The 19,773-nt window shown below is 45.4% G+C and overlaps 2 protein-coding genes across 3 annotated transcripts in view; one reads left to right on the top strand and one right to left on the bottom strand.

The window, feature by feature from the left end:
- TMEM255A (transmembrane protein 255A) overlaps positions 1-19,553 on the top strand; it is a 49,076-nt gene extending 29,523 nt beyond the window's left edge. For both annotated transcript variants that reach the window (XM_055565786.1, XM_055565787.1), the window contains 3 exons: positions 3,274-3,436; positions 10,170-10,313; positions 17,226-19,553. In XM_055565786.1, coding sequence (XP_055421761.1) covers positions 3,274-3,436; positions 10,170-10,313; positions 17,226-17,384 — 466 coding nt within the window. In that variant the 3' untranslated portion in view covers positions 17,385-19,553. The remainder of the gene's footprint in view (positions 1-3,273; positions 3,437-10,169; positions 10,314-17,225) is intronic.
- Positions 4,405-4,801, bottom strand: LOC129640432 (cytochrome c oxidase subunit 7C, mitochondrial). Its single transcript, XM_055565788.1, has one exon. It carries the CDS (start codon positions 4,689-4,691, stop codon positions 4,500-4,502), a length of 192 nt encoding a protein of 63 aa, XP_055421763.1. The 5' UTR covers positions 4,692-4,801; the 3' UTR covers positions 4,405-4,499.
- Positions 19,554-19,773: the final 220 nt, after the last annotated feature.

Below are 19,773 nucleotides of genomic sequence, written 5' to 3'. Positions count from 1 at the left end.
GAGTGTGTGGAAGCTTTGTGCAGTGGGAGAGATCAGGAGAGGCTGAGAACAGACCGCAGTACCTCCCATGCAGGGGGAGAAATCTGAACAAAGGTCTGGAATAACTACCCCACCTGGCTAGTTTGGTGCTTCTGAGGACCAGCCTGGCTGGAGTGTGGATTCCATTTTGGAGTCGGATCATGGCAGACTGAGGAATTGGGGCACATTTTCCTGAAGGTAATGGAGAGCTGTGGAAGGGTTTTGATTAGCTGAATGACTTAGTATTTTAAATGTGTTAGGAAGCTGAAGCAGGCTGTGGTGGGCTCTGGAAGGAGACTTTGCAGTCATGAAAATTTGAAGGTGGGAGCTGTGAGAATACAAAAGATGAAATTTCAGAGGAAGTTCTGCCCCAAGACTGAACCAAATGGAATCATGAATCTCAAACAGAAACAAACCACATTAATTTGCTAAACCCTTAACCAGATCTAGTATTAATGTTCTTTTGCTTCATGGCTCTGTAAAAATAACATAGTAGCTGCTGAACCCGTTCAAACTGAAACCAAACATATATTCTCTACAATTATTGAATATTTTTCAACGAACTACTAACCAAGCCCCATGTTGTGGTCTGTGTCCTTATAAAGCATCACTACTTTTAAGAACACAATTCAGGGGTTTGAATCATTTTGCCAGAGGCTGGCTCTTAGAAGGGAAATAAAACAGCTACAGTGTTCAGGTGGTAGAGTACTGCGAGAGTACTTGTATTGTGCTGGAATACTACTTTCATGCATTCACTTGTGAAACCCCCCAGGCTCAGAGAGGTTAAGAAAATTGCTCAAGGTCAGACAGCAAATAAGTGACAGAGCCAAGGTTCAAGCGCAGTCTGCCTCCAGATCTGCTCACTGTACTGCCCATCTATATATCTACAGGTGTTACCAGCCTGCCCTTGGTGTATTAGGATGTAAGCACTTCACTACTTTCAGAGATAACTTGGGAGACGTCAGAAGCTGATTCTCAAACCTCCCCTGCATCCCTACAACCCTACACTCACCATTCCACACAGGGCTCCCCTGTAAAGGGGAGCATCCTTGTAGAGCAGTGCCTTTTTGAGCAGTAAGTCATCTGTGTATCTTCCTTGTCCCATCCCCAGGCCTGAGTACTGTGCCCACTAATAGGAGGCGCTCAGTGTATGCTTCCAGGCGGTGTCCAGCTATGTTCCCCCAAATCCTGAAATCCAGTTCAAATTCTGGTGAATTGAAACACTGTTAAAATTCCACTGTGGAAGCTTACTGTTTAACACAGTGGGTCTCAAAGATCAATGAACTCAGTTAACACAAATCCCAGAGCCTCACCCCCAGTGGCGGGACCTCAGAGTCTGCATGTTTAACCATCTCTTTCTCAAAGATGTATGCACACACACAGAGACGCACAGAGGCACTCACAAATAATACACTGACACACACAGGCTGGCACACAGATATACAAACAGATGATTTTGACACAGGCTGTCCCATAACCACGCTGGTTTAAATTCTTTAGAGATACACTGGTTTTACAGAATTCTAAGATAATTCATTTGTAAAGTTTAAAAGTCTTGTGTGAATAATCTCTCCCTGATTCATTTTGGAGGTTAACCTTTATTTATTTATTTTTTTCATTTTTGGTGTTCTTATAGCAGGAGAGTTGCATGTAACAACCATACTGATGCCAGGGTGTTTGGTTGTAAGTTTAAGAATCAGTGTTTGAGATTCATTACTGATTCCAGGGGCCAAGTTGTAAACTGATTTGCAACGTCCAGAAAGACAGGAACTTTTGTTTAATTAATTTAACAGCTAACACCTTTCCTCAGTGTGTGCAAGTGTGTGGAGATTTCTCTTCCTCTTTTTGTAAAAGCCTCCAATCCCGTCGGATTAGGACCCCACCCTTAGACCTTAGGGGCTTCCCAGGTGGCGGTAGTAGTAAAGAACCCGCCTGCCAGTGCAGGAGATGCAAGAGACTCAGGTTTGATCCCTGGGTTGGGAAAATCCCCTGGAGAAGGGAATGGCAACCCACTCCAGTATTCTTGTCTGGAGAATTCCATGGACAGAGGAACCTGGCAGGCTACAGTCCATGGGGTTGCAAAGAGTCAGACACAACTGAGCACTTAACAGTATCCTGTACCTTAGACTTTATGATCTAACCTTAATTTATTATCTCCTAAAAAGCCCTTCTCCAAATACAGTCACTTTGGAAGTTAGGGTTTCAATATATGAGTTTCAGAGGGGGACACAATTCAGTTCATAGAAAGTAGTGGGCTAGAGAATGATGGGGCTGGATGGGGGATTATCTTTGGACAGAGTGCTCAGGGAAGGTCTCTCTGAGGAGGCGCTATTCAGTATTTGTGCAGGAACTCAGCTTTAGTACTTTATTGGGACGTTCTTTGTTGGCATTTCGTTTTGTTTTGAGAAAGGAAATACTGAAATCATTGAAGCCTGAATTCAGATCCCAGTTCTACTGCTTACAATTTGAGGAAGTTCCTAACCTCTCTGTGCTTCAGTTTCTTCATCTGTAAAATGGGAATGGGGACTAATACTTACATCATAAATATTGTAAGGATTCACAGTGCAGCCTAATAGAACTTTCTGTGATGACAGAAATGCTCTGTCCAGTATAGTAACCAGCCACTAGCATGACCCTTAAAAGTGTGGCTGCTGAGCATTTAACGTGTGCCTAAGCGTCTGCCTACAATGCGGGAGACCCAGATTCAATCCCTGGGTCGGGAAGATCCCCTGGAGAAGGAAATGGCAACCCACTCCAGTATTCTTGCCTGGAAAATCCCATGGACTGAGGAGCCTGGTAGGCTACAGTCCATGGGGTCGCAAAGAGTCAGACACGACTGAGCGACTTCACTTTCACTAGTGAGATGGAAGAACTGAATTTTTAACTTAATTTTAATAGACACCTGTTGACTAGGAGCTGCCATAGTAGCATAGATGTGATGAACCCATGTCTGTAAAATGCTTAGCCCCATGCCTACACACAGCAGGTATTAATAATTCCCATTTAGGATTAACATTAGCGATGGTAACAAGTATTTCTCTGGCAGATAGGAGGGGTTTGGGGGAGGGGGATAAACAGCAGTGACACTTTGATTCATTATACTATCTTTATCCCCAAGTGCATTCTTGGCTTCCGTGTCCGTTATGATAGTGCCCCACGTGACCCCCTGTCTTTTCACTGGGCTGCATGGTAGCCAAAGCCCTGGGGGACAGCTTGCTCCCTGGCGACTGACTGGGTGCCCTTCTCCCCTTCCAGCCGGGTAGAGATCACTGGTGGCTACTACGAGTACATCGACGTCAGCAGCTGCCAGGATATCATCCACCTCTACCACCTGCTCTGGTCTGCCACCATCCTCAACATCGTTGGCCTCTTCCTGGGCATCATCACTGCCGCTGTCCTGGGGGGCTTTAAGGACATGGTAAGGAAGGAAGTGACTTCGAATTTCCACAGAGGCCCCTCTTCCTGTAAAGGGTGGGGCAAGGCTCAGTGGGTGGGGGCCATGGGGACCCACGTTTTGAAGGGAGGAACAGAAACCATTGCTTCAAGAATGTAGCTGCCTTGGAGGGGGTGGGGAGGGTGGGATTTCCTGGCGGTCCAGTGATTAGGACTCCCTGCTTTCACTGCCCAGGGCGCCGGTTCAATCCCTGGTCCGGGAAGTGAGGTTCCACAAGCCACATGGCATATGGCACAGCCAAAGGAAAAAAAAATGTAGCTGACTTCAAACATCTTAAGTCGAAGGAGCCAGGTCATGTCCTCAGCCTGCAAACATGTCTTGTTAACATGAGACACTGCCTGTGTTTTTGATGCACATTCTGGGGACGGGTGGGGTTCATGCTGGTTATGTAAACATAGCCTGTCATTACCCCAACTCATCCCACACACACTTTTAGTAGAATATCTTTTGGGGTAGTTTTTCCTGTTACAGACTTTGGGAGAGCTGGAAGGAAAGACGTTTTTTAGCTACAGGTAAGAAGTACGGCTGTCTCCCCCTCCCCAGGAATTTCCTCCTGCAGTTTCTCCAGAAAGAGTGAAAGTGAAAGCCCAGCCTCAGGCTGAGCTGCTTGTCCATATTCACATGGGTGTGAATGTGCATCTCAGGGCTCAGCACCCAGGAGGTCCTCCATAGTCCTGGGGGCCTTCCCTCTTTTGCTTTTAAAGCATTTCAAACCTTTTGTTTGTTTATTTAATAAACCTTGATCTCTAATTATGGAGATAATACCTTTAGAGCTCTGGTTCTCAACCTGGCCTCCGATTATAATACAATCACCTGAGGTGCTTTAAAAAACCTGCCAGCCTGGGCCACTCCTCCAGAATGCCAATTAAATGGGTCTAAATTGAAGCTCAGGCAGCAGTACTTTTATTTTTATTTTTTTATGCTATAAGTTTATTTACAAACATATCTAGGATGCTGAATTCAAGGGATTGATCCTTTTAAGAGACTGCACCTCTTAATATGCTCCTCTTCCTATCTGTCTCATGGATTACTTTTTAAGCAGTTGGTGTCTTACTATAAAGAAAGGTGCAGCAAATCCAGACCCAAAGAACAAAGTCATCATAGCTAGTAATCTCCACTTGTTTTCCACTGAAAATGGTATATTCTTCCCTGGACCCTCCTCATAGTGGCTCCGACGAACCACTGAGGTTGTGAACCTCCGGATGCTCTGTCCCAACATAGCGCTGTTGGACACTCTACAAAAGAACCAGAGACCGGAGGCGGAAGAAATGGCGGCTGCAAACCTTCCGCTCCTTGCCTCACGACCTTGCTCCTCTAACTGCAAGGATCGAAAGGGCAGCAGTACTTTTAAAAAAGCCCTCCTAGTGATTCCAGTCTGTGGCTATACTGCGTGCATGCTCTGTTGCTCAGTTGTGTCTGACTCTGCGACCCCATGGACTGTAGCCCGCCAGGCTCCTCTGTCCATGGCATTCTCCAGGCAAGAGTACTGGAGTGGGTTGCCATGCCCTCCTCCAGGGGATCTTCTCAACCCATGGGATCGAAGCCGCGTCTCCTGCACATGTCTTGCATTGCCTATGGAGTCTTTACTGCTGAGTCACCGGGGAAGCCCCAAGGTTGGGTAGGGTTGCTTTAAAGGAATGTTCCCCCATGTCTAGGAAATTATTTTGTGCCTTAAAAGGGCTTCCTTTGATCCCAGAAATGACACAGATAACCCCTAGGCCCTTGGCTGTTTCTGTCCCATTTGCAGGGTGGCTGAGGAACAGGAGGCTGAAAGTCAGTTTGTAGTTTGGGCCTGGATCGTCAAAAGGATGAGTAATGAAAACTGAAAGGTGGAAAAGGGCCACGGAAGAGAAAAAACTGTAGTTTGAGGCAACAAGTTCTCAGCAGAACCGGACTGACTGGTAGTATTGAATGTTCCTGCTGTTGACCCTATGGCCAGAGAAAGTCTTCCCTGCTCCTATCCAGCCTGTCTGTCTGTCTTTTTTCCCTCCCTCTCTCATACGTGAGGCTTCCCAGGTGGTTCAGTGGTAAAGAATCCACCTGCCAAGGCAGAAGATGCAAGAAATGCAGATTCGATCCCTGGGCCGGGAAGATCCCTTGGAGGAGGGCACGGCAACCCACTCCAGTATTCTTGCCTGGAGAATGCCATGGACAGAGGAGCCTGGTGGGCTACAGGTCATGGGGTCGCGAAGAGCAGTTGTGACTGAGCACACATGCATACATGCATTTATTATTCCACACCCCTTCTCCCAATCAGGAGAGCTCAAGCCCTAAGCCTGGTGGAGGCATGGGGCTAGGGTGGGGGGTGGCTTGGAGGGAGAAGGCTGTCCTCTCAGTTTGAGCCTGATGGAGCTTTGGCATGAGAAAGCTTCTTCAGAAAAGCTGTTTCTGGGTTGGGGCTTCTTTGGAGAAAAGAATGCACTTTGTCCTTTTCTTTAAAACTTGCAGTATAGTTGCTTTACGAGGTTGTGTTACTTTCTACTGTGCAGCAAAATGAATCAACTATACATATACATATATCCCCTCCTTTTTTGGATTTCCTTCCCATTTAGGTCACCATGTAGCACCAAGTAGAGTTTTCCCAGGGGACAGACGAAGAGAAGCTTCTGGTTGGGGTTGGCGAGTTGAGATGGGACATCCGATGGTGTTAAGGGTTCTCTGAATTTTCTCTGAGCTCTGAGAGGTGGACAGCTAAGCACCCTGAGGCACAGAATGACTGGTGGCCACCTGCTAGGCTCTGTGGGGCTCCTGCAAGGACCCCCGTCACAACTCAGCTGACCATTGATGTATCGATTTATTTCTTAACTCTTTTTTAAAAAATCGTTGAGGTATAGTTGACTTTACTATAGCATATTAGTTTCAGGTGTACTATGTGGACTGTTCATTTCACTGTGACCTTTGATCTCTAGGGGAGTAAGGGGTTTGTTGACAGTCTGTCCTGAGAGGTGGCAGTAATAGCCCCTTTACTCTCAATAAAGGGCGTTTGCACAATTCCTTTCTCCGCTCCTCCCCCACTACTACTGCCTCATGAAGTATTACTCCCACCATTAACAGTTGAGGAAACAGGCCCATAGGAAGTCAAGTGACCTGCCGAGGGCTAAATAGCAGAGCTGGGAGTGGACCCCAGGTATGTCAAATGCCAGAGCCTTTGCTCCTGCCACTCCATCACACTCTGAATGCCCCTGAGGAGCATTCGGCCAGCCCTTTCTGGTTCCATAGGTGTTTTGACAGACATCACCTTGTTTGTTTAGTTTCTTTAATTTTAAAAATTAAAAGCCAGTTGTTTCCAACTGTTGGGAGCTTCTCTGAGAAATGAGGGGGAGAGTGAGGGAAAACCTGAGCCTCATCCAGTGCCAAGCCTGGGAACCCAATCGAGGGCCAGTGGGGAAAATAAAAGATGAAGGCAAAGAGCAGAGGCAGGAAATTTGATTCATGACAGGAGAGAGCAAGTATGAGCTATATATTACGACAGGGCACCAAAGAGGAACCATTGTTTTGATCGCTTTATGAAAATGAGACATGGTGTAGAAAATCCTGGAACATCAACCAGAAAATCCTTGGCCTACGTCCAAACGTGCTTGATGCCTCGTGGTGATGTATCTCCACCCTGAGTAGAATGCCTTGGGGGCCTCAGGGAGGCCCAGAGGAGCTGGCTGATGAAAGGCATTCCTGAGGAGTGAGGCCAGGAGCCAAAGGCTGTGAGCTGGCAGCCTTCAATGGGATCAACTCGGAGCACTGTTTCCAGAGTTGTGGGAGCCTGAAAGGAAAAAGGACGTCTTCATTCCCCGACCAGAGGGGCTTGGTGCCAAGGATCTTAAAGAAATGTTGGATGACCACAGTGTTTGTGGCTCAAAGATATGAGAACTTGAGATGAATCATAAGAAGTAATACTATCTTGCCGTTTTTTGCTACTTAGAGTCTCTGGTGTAAAGTAGGGAGAAATCAAAGTGGTCTTCTTTCCAAAGTCCACGATCATTGTCTTTGAAGGGACTCAGTTCTGTCCGGGTGAGATGGATTTGACCATTTCCTGTGCCTGGAGGAGGAAATGGCTACCCACTCCAGTATTCTTGTCTGGAGAATCCCATGGACAGAGGAGCCTGGTGGGCTACAGTCCATGGGGTCGCAAAGAGTCAGATGCGACTGAAGCAGCTTAGCACAGCACAGCACATTTCCTTTCAAAGAGGATCCTGGACCCCCAGCCTTGCTACACACAAAAAACCTTTTCTAGATCATTTATATTCCCCAATTGCTTCTCTGTGGTTGCGTGTATATGCTCAGTCGTGTCCCACTCTTGGACCCGCCAGGCTTCTCTGTCCATGGGATTCTCCAGGCAAGAACACTGGAGTGGGTTGTCATTTCCTCCTCTAGGGGATCTTCCCGACCCAGGGATTGAACCTGCGTCCCTTGCATCTCCTGCACCGGCAGGTGGGTTCTTTACCACTGAGCCACCTGAGAAGCCCTCTCTTTGCATAGAAGAGCTGGTTTCGTTTTGCAAGAGTTGGAGGGTGTGGTTTTAACTGGCACAAGGCCAAGGGAACATGATTTCTGGGACTTCCTCAGGCGTGACATTTCTTCTTGGAATCCTGGTGGAGAGGTAAGGGCATTGCTGAACACTCTGCTTCTGTAATGCGAGCCAGCCCTTGGAATGGTCAAGACCTCAGCCCTCTCTCACACATGAGAGAGGCTGAGAAACATTTCTGTGGTTGTCTGTGAGCAGCGTCATAATGACTGAGGTTTGTAGCTCTTCAAACCTCCTAGAGATGTAAACAGTAACCCACTCCAAGGAAGAGAGCAACAGACTGTGTTGAAACTTGCTCTATGGGAGTTTCCTCTGCCAACACCCCAACATGGTTGTCTGTGCCATTGCCAAAGCCTGCCCACACATTTTCATCACTTGAGAGGAAGCTTCTGCTCACCGTTAACACAAAGTATACAGAAACAAGACACATGGACTTTGTGGACAGCTCTAGATTATATGCACGAACAGAGGGGGTGTCAATGACATGGACCATGGAAAGGACATTTCTCCCACACCTTGAGCCATGTGGCACTCATAAGGTACAAAGCACAGTCCTGCTTGGGAACTCATGAGCAGTGGTGACTTCCTCTAGCAGTGTTTTGGCCTTATTGAAATCCAGACTCCCATCCTAGACAAGATTGGTTTTAACCCTTGAAGGGCTACACACACCACCATGTTATAAAAAGGGTATTCAATTCTTTCTGCATTGTTTTATTTTCCCCAAAATGTGTGTGTGTGTGGAGGGGTATCAATATACTCTACTTGGTCTTTCTTGGTTTCTGTGCTAAGATTTTGCCTCCAGCCCACAGGGCTGAGGCAAAGTGAATACCTTCATGTGTGCCTGCGAGCTCCTTAGTGAGGTTGGAATCTGCAAGAATCCTTACAGTTTTTCCAAACTCTTCATGATTAATCATATTTTTGTCACAGCAAGAGCAGTAGTCTTGTTGGTTTAACATTTTGTATTGGGGGTGTGGTTCTCAATTTTTTTTTCCTTTGTGTTTTTGAAAGTCAAAGATTTCAACTATTGGTTTGAATTTTTCAAAATAGTGTGGGGAAATGACACAAGTGATACATAGTAGTTGCGAAAACTTTGGCTGTTTAATTGAGAGTAAAGAGTCCCCATTTACTTCCTAATACCACTGCCCTCCCCAGAGACAGCCATAGCTAACAATTTGTTGTGAATCTTTCCAGATTAATTTCATTGACAAGTGTATATTTATATATAATTGTTTGGGTCTTTACATAAGCTGGGATTATGCTATGGTAATAGAACATGGTGACTTTTTAAAAAATTTTATTTTTAGAGCAATTTTAGATTCACAACAAAACTGAGATGAAGGTACAGAGATTTCCCATGAACTTTCTTCCCCAACACACAGCCTTCCCCATTATCAGCCTCCCCCATTATCAACATCCCCCACAGAGTGGTACATTTGTTAGCAAGGATGAATCTATATTGACGCATCATAATTACCCAAAGTCCATAGTTTACCTTAGGGCCCACTCTTGATGTTGTAATTCTATGGGACATAGAATATTAGACAAATGTATTGGACAAATGAATTCTATTGGACAGGTGTATAATGACATATATCCATCATTCTGGCAGCACACAGTATTTTCACTGCCCTAAGTAGCCTCTGTGTTCTGCCTGTTCATCCTTCTTCCCAATCCCAACCCCTGACAACCAGTGATCTTTTATTGTCTCCATAGTTTTGTCAATGGCTTGCTTTCTTAAACATTGTTTTTAAATTTAATTTTTGACTGCATGCAGGCTTTCTCTAGTTGCGGTGACCAGGGGCTACTCTTCGTTGTGGTGTGTGGGCTTCTCATTGCCATGGCTTCTCTTGTTGCAGAGGCTGGGTTCTAGGCCCTCAGGCTCAGCAGTTGTGGCACCTGGGCTTAGTTATCTCGTGGCATGTGGGATCCTCTCGGACCAGGGGTTGAGCCTGCATCCTCTTCATTGGCAGGCGGATTTTTAACCACTGAAGCACTGTGGAAGCCCTGTTTTTGTTTTTTATATTTACAAATATATCCTGGACAACTTCCCTGTCACTAACTATAGGTGCACATCATCGTTTATCAACAGCTCCATAGTATTCTGTAGAATGGATGTCCCGTGGTTTATTTAACCATTCCCCTAGTGATGAACATTTATATTGTTTTTTGATTTTACAGAACCCAACTCTCCCAGCACTGAACTGCTCTGTTGAAAATGCCCATCCAACTGTTTCTTACTATGCTCGTCCTCAAGTGGCATCCTACAACACCTACTACCATAGCCCTCCTCACCTGCCACCTTATTCTGCTTATGACTTTCAGGTACGTTTTGAGAGAAAAAAAAGAACTCCCTGTTACCCTTGCTCTTGCTCATCCTCTCTTATTCTCTCCCTATTTTGGATCCTTCCTAATATATATGAGGTAGCCAGGCTCTCCATCCCGCAGCCTGTGGGTACCCGTGAAGCTTAAGAACTGCATATGCAGGCAATGATGGTGGAGGCTGGGAAAGACACAAGAGGAGAAGCAACAGAGTGACAGACGAAAGGGGGAGAGACAGAGATAGGATTCAGATGTCCCAAGGGGCGTTGACCTCCCCTGAGGTACTCATGAGTACATCACCACAGACCCCTGTCCAACGGTGGCTTTTTCCATTCCTCTGCCACAGGAAGAGGCTTGTCTAGTCCTGTTCCATAGCACAAGGACACGCTGAGTCACACAAGGGTTTGAATCAAATCTGTAATGAGAAAGCAGTCCCTTCGTTTTTTCTAGACTTCCTAACTGGGACTATACAGAGAAAATATTTTTTATAACACCCTTCTCCCTTCCTTTTTAATTTTTTTGCCTTGTTATCATGTGGGTCAGAAATAGTGTTACCAAATTTGCACTTTCCCACTTTCCTTTTGAGCTAAGATGAAGCACAGAAAAACAGAACCCAAAAGGCACTTCATTAAAGGGAATTCATTGTATGTGGGCAGAGCGCTGAACTAGACACTTCAGGAAAACAAATGAAACGGTCTTTTAGGCATTTACAGTGATTATAAACCCCGGACCACAGAAGAGTGGGATTCCACTCAAATCTGGTTAATTCAAAATTTGGGGACCAGGGAAATGCCTTTGAAAGGAGGCAAACCCATAATGAATTTCGTTCTATTGACTAAGAGTCCTGAATGTTCCAAGGGGACATAAAAGCATGACTGTTTGGGGGTGCTTCCAATTAACCAGCCAGTTTAGAAAAACAGAGCGCTTGGAAAACCTAATTTCTGCCTCAGATTAACAAAATAATTGAAACTGAAAACCCTCCCCATTTAGCTGAGTAAAGTGTACTTTGGTTTGATTTAGACACTGTATGGGCAGGTCTAGGACTCTATACTGCAATAGGAATACGTCTCTATAGTGTGAATGTGGACTTGTTCACTGTCACAAAATACAGCACCAGCACAAGGAGACATCCATTAAAGCCTGGGGGAAAGCGTTAGAACTTGTTTTAAAGCCTACTGTATTCACAGGTAGACAACTCAGGGAACTTGTTCCCCAAATAGATAATACAGACTGGAAAACACAAATATGCTCTGAAAGGGCATAGATAATTGCAGTAGTGACAGGGACAAAAAGGAAGCCTTTAGGAGAATTCAGGGACATTGAACCTAGCATGAGAGGGTCACCATTCTTTGAGGCATCCATAACCAAAAGTCATCCTAGGATAGAGGGGCCACGCATGGCTCCCAAGAGGCTGCTTCCATTTTTTTTTTATATGGAAGTAAATTATATTGATTAGATTGGTTTTTGGACTTTTCACTTTATAACAAACCTCTGGAGTAGGAACAGTAACCCCCTTAGGCTGCTGCAAACTCTTAAGATAGGAACTCCCTGTTTATGTAATGGAGCTATCTTTCTGTCCATCATTACTCATTCAAAACCATCCCAGGCATGAAAACAAGGTTCCCCAATGCCAATGGTGGCCCAGGCTGTCGTTTTCAGTTCAGTCAGTGTTTACTCTGTGTTCACATGTGCTTGGAGCTATGGATGTAGAGACTGAGTGAGACCTAGGCCTGCATTACAAGATCAGTCTAAGGACCTGAGTGTGGATGCTCAGGGACAGCAGCGAGGACAGGGATGTTTATCTAGGTCTGTCTGAGGCCAGAGGCTGGCTTGGGGGATTCTTTGGAGAAGCTGTAAATCTGAGCACACTATTGATCTTTTCCCCAGTTAGTTTCAGAATATTTCCATGTTTTACTGCTTTAAATTATGGGCTTTATAATCATTACTCAGAAAGGTTCTCTTGACTCACCCTTACCGTGTGATTACATGGCTCCCCACTCCAAGGACTGCTGGGCCACTTCTTATACCTCTCCTGGTTCTTTCCAGAGGTTCAAGCTGTCTTTTCTATTTCCTTTTTGGAGACTTTCTAAAGTTGTGGGTTTTAAGGGATGTGATTTATTTATTTGGCTTCACTGGGTCCCCAATGCAGTGCACAGGCTCTTCGTTGAGGTGCATGGGCTTTCTCTAGTTACTGTATGGGCTTCTCTAGATGTGTTGCATGGGCTTAACTGCCCTGTAGCATGTTGGCATGTGGGAATTTAGTTCCCTGACCAGGGATTGAACCTGTGTCCCCTGCATTGGAAGGCAGTTTCTCAACCACTGGACCACCAGGGAGATCCCTAAGGGATATGTTTTTAAGTTGTATTTGCTTCCCTCTAGAACTTATACAGCATTTTGTTTTAGTATTTGTATGGAGCTTTCTTTTGTTCACCAAGTTCCAGTCCCTTATCATTTCATACAAGGAAATACCAGTCTTTACCCAAGAAAGCCAGGAGGATTAGGGCCATCTGCTGTGTTCCCAGATAAATGGAAAGCAGTCAGCAAAATGCATACCAGCTCTGACAATAAAAGCAGCAGAAGCACAGACCTAACAACAACAACAACAAGCCAGAGCTCCCTTATTCTCTTACATTGTATTGGGGGCCCAAATAATAGCAGGAAAATGGATCTTTCTGGGCTTTGTTCTGAATGATTTCCCCAATTTGATCATTTCCAAATAGAACTATTTATGTCACTTTGAAGACTTCTCTCTCCCTTTTTACCCCTGAGGCTGATGAGATTTATAGGGTGTTCTTTTAACCCCGCAAAGTCACACCCTTATTGGGTAGCTGTCCAGTCAGGAAGCTTGGGAAGCATTTCTTGTGGTCAGATGGGAGCAAGGACGTGGGTCTGGTCAGGTGGCCCTGAGGATGTCGTGAGGGCTGAGCTTGGAGAAACAGGATTCTTGCAGACTTTGGACTTGAAGCCAAGGCTGTCAGTGCCTCCTTGCTCACCTTCCTGCACTCACTTCTCTTGTGCCTTGCACCCACTTCCAGGTAGCCAGGCAGTCCATATCCTATAGGGTATGAAACATCAGTTTCTACTTCTGCTGGGAAATTCAACCCTGTGTAGCTTTGGGGTCCGCTTCCCTGGGGGCTCAGTGGTAAAGAATCCACCTGCCCAATGCAGGAGATGTGGGTTCAATCCCTGGGTCAGGAAGATCCCCTGGAGAAGGGAATGGCAACCCACTCCAGTATTCTTGCCTGGGAAATCCCATGGACAGAGGAGCCTGGAGTGTTACGGTCCATGGGGTTGAAAAAGAGTCGGACCTGACTTAGTGGCTAAACAACAACAACAAGCTTTGGGGTAAATCCCTTAACGATTCCAGTCTGACCTACTGGGCCAGAATCCCGACTTCACTCTAACCATGTCCCTGTCCTGTCCATTTGGTGAATTGCCAAGTTTAGCTTAAAACAAAAGCCTTTGCAAAATGCCACTGCCTCTGTGGATGGTCTTTGTTAAATCACAGAAAGGTACACTAGGTTTCTATGTAGCCACTGAAAAGGATCCATTATAAATTGGGCCTACTGAATGAGAGAGTGGAGGTTGTCTTGGGGGAGATGGTAGATGGAGCAGGTGACTGACAACCTTAGCAGGCTGCCACCGCCACTCAGCCTTCTATTTCCCCTCTCCTGCCAAGCTTCTCCTTGCCTCTCCTCCTCTCTCTTGTTTCTGATCCCTCGCTTTGCTCCCACTCTTCTCTCTGTCTCTCCTGGGTTTGCTTTCTGGGCCAGAAACAGAGGGGGAATGCAAAGAAACCAGAGACCCTGGATTTTACCCTTGGAACACAGCATCTTTTGCTGGTGTAACCTTCATCACCCGGCCAGTTCCAGGGCTCTTCAGGGAGTCACTGCCTCCCAGCGCTTCTGAAGAGAGAAGCACACGTGATAGAAATGCACATGGGTCTTGCAGAGTGTGGGTCCGCCTGGGGCAGGGAGGGGCAGATTGAAGTGGGAGAGGGAGGGGCAGATTGAGGCGGGAGAGGAGTGTCTGTGAGGGTGCTCCTACCTCCTCTGTCCCTGCGATAAGCCACCCCAGCCTCTCAGAAGCAGCTCAGGAAGCTCAGAGCCCAGCAGTAGGCTATTTAGATGCTTTTCATGCTTTTCATGCTTTGTGGTGCGAAAAGATTCAAAGCTCTGTTCTTCTGAGTGGCCGTCCTGTCCGTTAGTCAAGTCTTAGGCAGGAACTAAAATGTACCGGGCCTGCTCCCCAGCTGCAACAAAGCCGAAGCTTTCCCAAGGTGCCTGCCTGTTGCTAGGAAACTGCATGGTGGTGCCCACCCCCTCCAACCCGCTATCCCAAGGGGGTGGTGGACTATGGCCAGTTAGCTCCCTCGCTCTGCCATTTATCCCTAAGACTCCAGCATCATCAGAGGGCAGTGAGAAGCATCCCACCCCTATCCCCCTAAATACCTTCTTATATGGGAAACTTCTCTGGTAGCTCAGTTGGTAAAGAATCTGCCTGCAATGCAGGAGACCCCGGTTTGATTCCTGGATCAGGAAGGTCCCCTAGAGAAGGGATAGGCTACCCACTCCAGTGTTCTTGGGCTTCCCTTGTGGCTCAGCTGGTAAAGAATCTGCCCGCAGTGCGGGAGACCTGGGTTCGATCCCTGGGTTGGAAAGATCCCCTAGAGAAGGGAAAGGCTACCCACTCCAGTATTGTGGCCTGGAGAATTCCATTGGACTATAGAGTCACAAAGAGTTGGACACAACTGAGCGACTTCCACTTTCACGTCACGGGAAACTGAGAGGTGAAAACCCTAGGTGGCTGTACCAGTCTCCTTAGGATCAAAGTCTACAACTGCCCCCAGCAGCCTGTTACTGCCTCTCAGGACAGAATGGCCTTTAGCTCCACCTTTGAAACTTGCCTTCCCTTCTGTGTCTAGTGGGCAGAGAACTGGCCTCCTGACTCTATCCTGGAGCGGGATTTAGAAAGGCAGAGTGTCACAACCCTGGACACAGAGATCTTGTTCCTGGTGGGATTTTGCTCTCCTCTCTGGTTTAAGAGGACAGCGAAAGCAACAGAGGAGGAGGGAGAGAGAGGAGAGATCATGAGATCAATGTCAAAGGAAGCATATCTCTTCCTGGAGGGAGAAGAAATTTGGAGATTTTTGGAAGCAGTCTGGCTTGTCTCAAGTCAACTGCCTCAAGCTCTTTTATCTTTTTTTTTTTTTTTTCCTGCTGCACCATGCAGCATGTGAGAGCTTAGTTCCTCAACCAGGGATTAATCCCGTGCCCTCTGCATTGGAAGCATTAACCATTGCATTGTAAGCATTAACCACATAACCAGGGAAGTCCCTCAAGGTTTTTTTTTTTTTTTCGTCTTTAAAGGCTTTCTATGACCCTTTCATTCCTTCTCTCAGATCAAAAGGGTGGATGGGATGGGGGAGGATCAGTCCTGACATTATGTGGTAGGAGACAGAGATTTCAATGTCTAAAGCAATACCTAGAAACCAGGATACCCCTTTCTAAGGAGTACGGAAGTCAGGACTGGGGATAAGGAGAATCAGCCAACTGGTCTCAGGCTCCAGACACCTCACGGCAAAGCTGACTCTAGATTGTTCTAGGCCTGGAAATGACATGATCAGCTTAGACTCTAGGGCTTCGCAGGTAGCTCAGTGGTAAAGAACCCACCTGCCAAGCAAGAGACATGAGTTTGACCTCTGATCCAGGAAGATCCCCTGGAGAAGGAAATGGCAACCCACTCTAGTATTCTTGCCTGGGAAATCACATGGACAGAGGAGCCTGGTGGGCTACAGTTCCTAGGGTATCAAAGAGTCAGACATGACTTAACAACTAAACAGTCAACCACTTTGGCCAGCAGAACAAAGTAAAGGTATTGACCTCCCCAAGCAGCACTTGAACTCTTGAGAAATTTTGGTATAAGTGGGTCTTTTTTTTAAAAAAATACAGCAGTTCCTCCTAGAGCTAAGGCACAACAGAAAATTGCCATTCTACAGCCCTATTCATTGGCTCTTATTGGAGACCCCTTCAGCCTTCAGGCCTCAGCCATGCTCCACCACTGGAGCAAGGCCACGGTACCCACAAGATGTGACTGTAGTCTTTGAAAATAGATTTTCCACAAGATGTGACTGTAGTCTTTGAAAATAGATTTTATTTCTAAAAAATTCTTCTGTGCTCTATGAGTGACTGAAGTCTTAGTCACTTATCCAACATTGATTGAGCAACTTCTACTTGCCAATCACTGTTCTGCGCTCTGGGAGAGAGAGCAGTGACCAAAACAGGTCAACTCTCCTTGAGTAGGAAAGTCAGGGTCAAGGGTGTACACTGGCCGGGAAAGAGAAGTGGCAGATTGACTCCTAACATGCTGATTCACTGGGAATTTTTTTTGTATCCCATATCTCACTCCCTTCCCAAAGTGCCATGCATGCTCCATTGCTCTGTCATAGCCAACTCTTAACGATACCATGAACTGTAGCCCACCAGGCTCCTCTGTCCATGGGATTTCCCAGGCAAGAATACTGGAGTAGGTTGCCATCTCCTTTTCCAGGAGATCTTCCCAACCCAGGGATCGAACCCATGTCTTTTGTATTGGCAGGCGGGTTCTTTACCACTGAGCCACCTGGGAAGCCCCCCTCAAATAACCCAGAAGTAGGAACAACAGGATAACTGACTGACTGAGAGGTCCAAAGGGCTGGGGAAGAGGATTCCAAGGCATCTCTGCCTGAGCTTTGCAGCCTGAGTGAGAAAGTTGGACCAGCTCCGTTTTATGGCCCTCAATAACCCTGCGAGGTTTAGGGGCTCTTGGTTGTTCCAAACCGGAACACACTGGGTCCATATTCATTTTTAAATAATGACTAATGTTGGGGAATTGCAACCTCATGGTGGAAACTGATGTTTTATTTTGATTGCACAGCATTCCAGCGTCTTTCCATCCTCCCCTCCCTCTGGACTTTCTGACGAGCCCCAGTCTGCCTCGCCTTCGCCCAGCTACATGTGGTCCTCGAGTGCTCCACCCCGTTACTCTCCACCTTACTATCCGCCTTTTGAGAAGCCACCCCCTTACAGCCCCTAAAGAGGAATGCCCGCTGGCTGTTGAGATTATTGTGGCTTTTGTATTTCTGCTTTAGTGGAAGTGTGTAGGGTACAAAATTTAAAGTGTGACTCATACATAAAGTTTGACAGTGGCCTGCCAGGCTAGGGAAAGATAGAGAAGAAGTTTATTTGTTATTAGTGCAGAGGAGGGGTGGCCAGGCTGAGCCCAGCAGTTCTGAGCAGGACAGCGCGAGGCTGGGGAGCCATCTCAGCAAGCAGCGTCTCTGGTCTGGGCCTGCATTACCCTATGGCCCCACCTCTATAGGCCACAGAAGCATGGTTGCCATCTGCTTCACTTGGTGTAAAAGAAGTGTTGTCCTCACCCTTGGCAGATTGCCACCCTAGCACCTCAGTTGAAGCGCCTGGCTTAGAGGCCCTCTCTTTCCCTCCCACTAAAGTCAGTCCCTAAGGAAAATTTCCCAGATGATAGGGCTACACGGTAGTTTCAGTGCAGAGAGTTCTGGCTAAGATTTTGTTTGCTTGTGTCTGATGCTGAATAAAGCTGGCCATATCCCTTACTCCTTTCTTCTCTGTATTGTAAAAATGGCTGTTGTGATCATTCAGCTCAGCTTTTGTGATTGGTACCTCCCAAAGGGAAAAGTGCAATATTCCTTCGAGTAGTGGGGAACAGGATTGATTGTTCAAGAAGCACTGACATACACAGAGCAGCACGTGAGATGTTTTAAGTAGATCCCAGTTATACATCAGGTAACTTAGGAAAACAGCGGTTTACTACACGTTGCATTTGCTGTGGGAGATAGAAATCTTACGGTTAAAACTGAGTTTTAAAAATGCTAGATTAGGTTCTTGAAATGTCACTAATCTTTGTGACTATTTAATCTTCAAATATTGTGCTTCAACCCCAGCAAACCGCACGTATCCTGCACCCTACCCCAAAAGAATCATCTGTATTTTAATGCCACTGCTCTAATTGGTCCTTTTTTCTGTTGAGACCAATCGTGACAGTGTTCAAGATTATGGAAGTGTTACAATGCCGCTTTAAGTCTGCAAAACCTCAAATGTAGCCAACTTGACAAACTCTTAAGTGTTATTGTAGATTTAAAATCCATCTGGCACATTGTGGTATTTGTACAGTTCTTTTAATTATACATAGCTTTAAACCTCAACCTGATGAATTTAACACTTTGGCACCCATGCCTTCACTTCAGAATGAACACTTTCATTGCGATCTTATGTTAACCTGAGAATTGATTTAAAGGAAGATTGAAAATCCTACACTTGTAAAAAAAAAAAAATACAGGGCTATTGTATTTTAGACAGAACATATACAGGAAAAATTTCCAGCCAATTTTGCTACCTCCCAACTTGATGGATTAGAGGTAGCAGGCAAATGCTGGTGCTCCCATCTACCTTGTAGACACCCAGCCATCAAGAATTCTCAAGGCACAACAAGTGCGCTCACTGTTCACAGTAAATGTTTGCAAAACATTGTTTAACTTTTGACATCACAAATGACGTCTCATCTGAATTTCAAATCTGAACAATTATAATCTTTTTGCGTTATATAACACTATTATTTTCTACTGTTCTGAGCATATTAAAATTCTATTGGATTTCAAAAAAGGACTAATAACCAATTGACTTACTATACAAATATCAACTTGTGATACTCAATGAAATTTCTTGCTGTTTACACTTGACATTTTGCTTTAATGAACGTGTATGAGTATTTAATTTTTTAAAAGGCACCATTACACAGTATATCCTACATTTATCACATTTCTTAAAGTGTTAAGATTCTAGGACTCATTTCTATGTATTTTTCTTACTTTACAAAATAACTTGAAACAGTATAGATTTTGTAACTTAATTTTAGCAGCTTCTTTTTTTATTACATTGAATTATAACAACTGCATGTTACCTTAGGAAAGTTAATATTTGCTGCTTTACTCTTTTGCAAAAACATTTGCTGTAATGAAGGAATTTGTATTTCCAAAATGTACCTTGACTGCATTTTGTAATATTTACCGCTTTATTCCTAATTCTGCTTTAAAGTATTGAACTGGGCATGAAAAATTAAAATATTAATCCAGAACCTGTGTAAACTGGATATTGCTTAAAATCTGTATCACTGCCATGTTGGAAACCCAGACTGCTTTTGTGATGTTTCAAATTAATAAAACTATCCTCCTCCTTATCAACTTACATGTGTCTTCATGGAATCAACAGAAGTATCACAAATGCTCTAAAGCAACTGACAGCAGCTGACTCACTTCTGACTACTATGGTTCAAGATATAATGGGCATGCGATTAACCAACATATAAAACCTAACAGGAAATTCTGTCATACTGTCATCAGAAATATAGTTCCAGTCTCCTGCTACAAAAATTGAAAAACAACAGAATG

The sequence above is a fragment of the Bubalus kerabau genome, chromosome X (genome assembly GCF_029407905.1).
Source record: "Bubalus kerabau isolate K-KA32 ecotype Philippines breed swamp buffalo chromosome X, PCC_UOA_SB_1v2, whole genome shotgun sequence".
Lineage (NCBI taxonomy): Eukaryota > Metazoa > Chordata > Mammalia > Artiodactyla > Bovidae > Bubalus > Bubalus kerabau.
Note: the sequence above shows the minus strand (reverse complement) of the source record. Positions and strands in the feature narration are given on the sequence as shown.

Bases quoted from the DNA above. Each gene is read 5' to 3' on its own strand.
- LOC129640432 (XM_055565788.1), bottom strand. From the start codon at position 4,691: ATGTTGGGACAGAGCATCCGGAGGTTCACAACCTCAGTGGTTCGTCGG.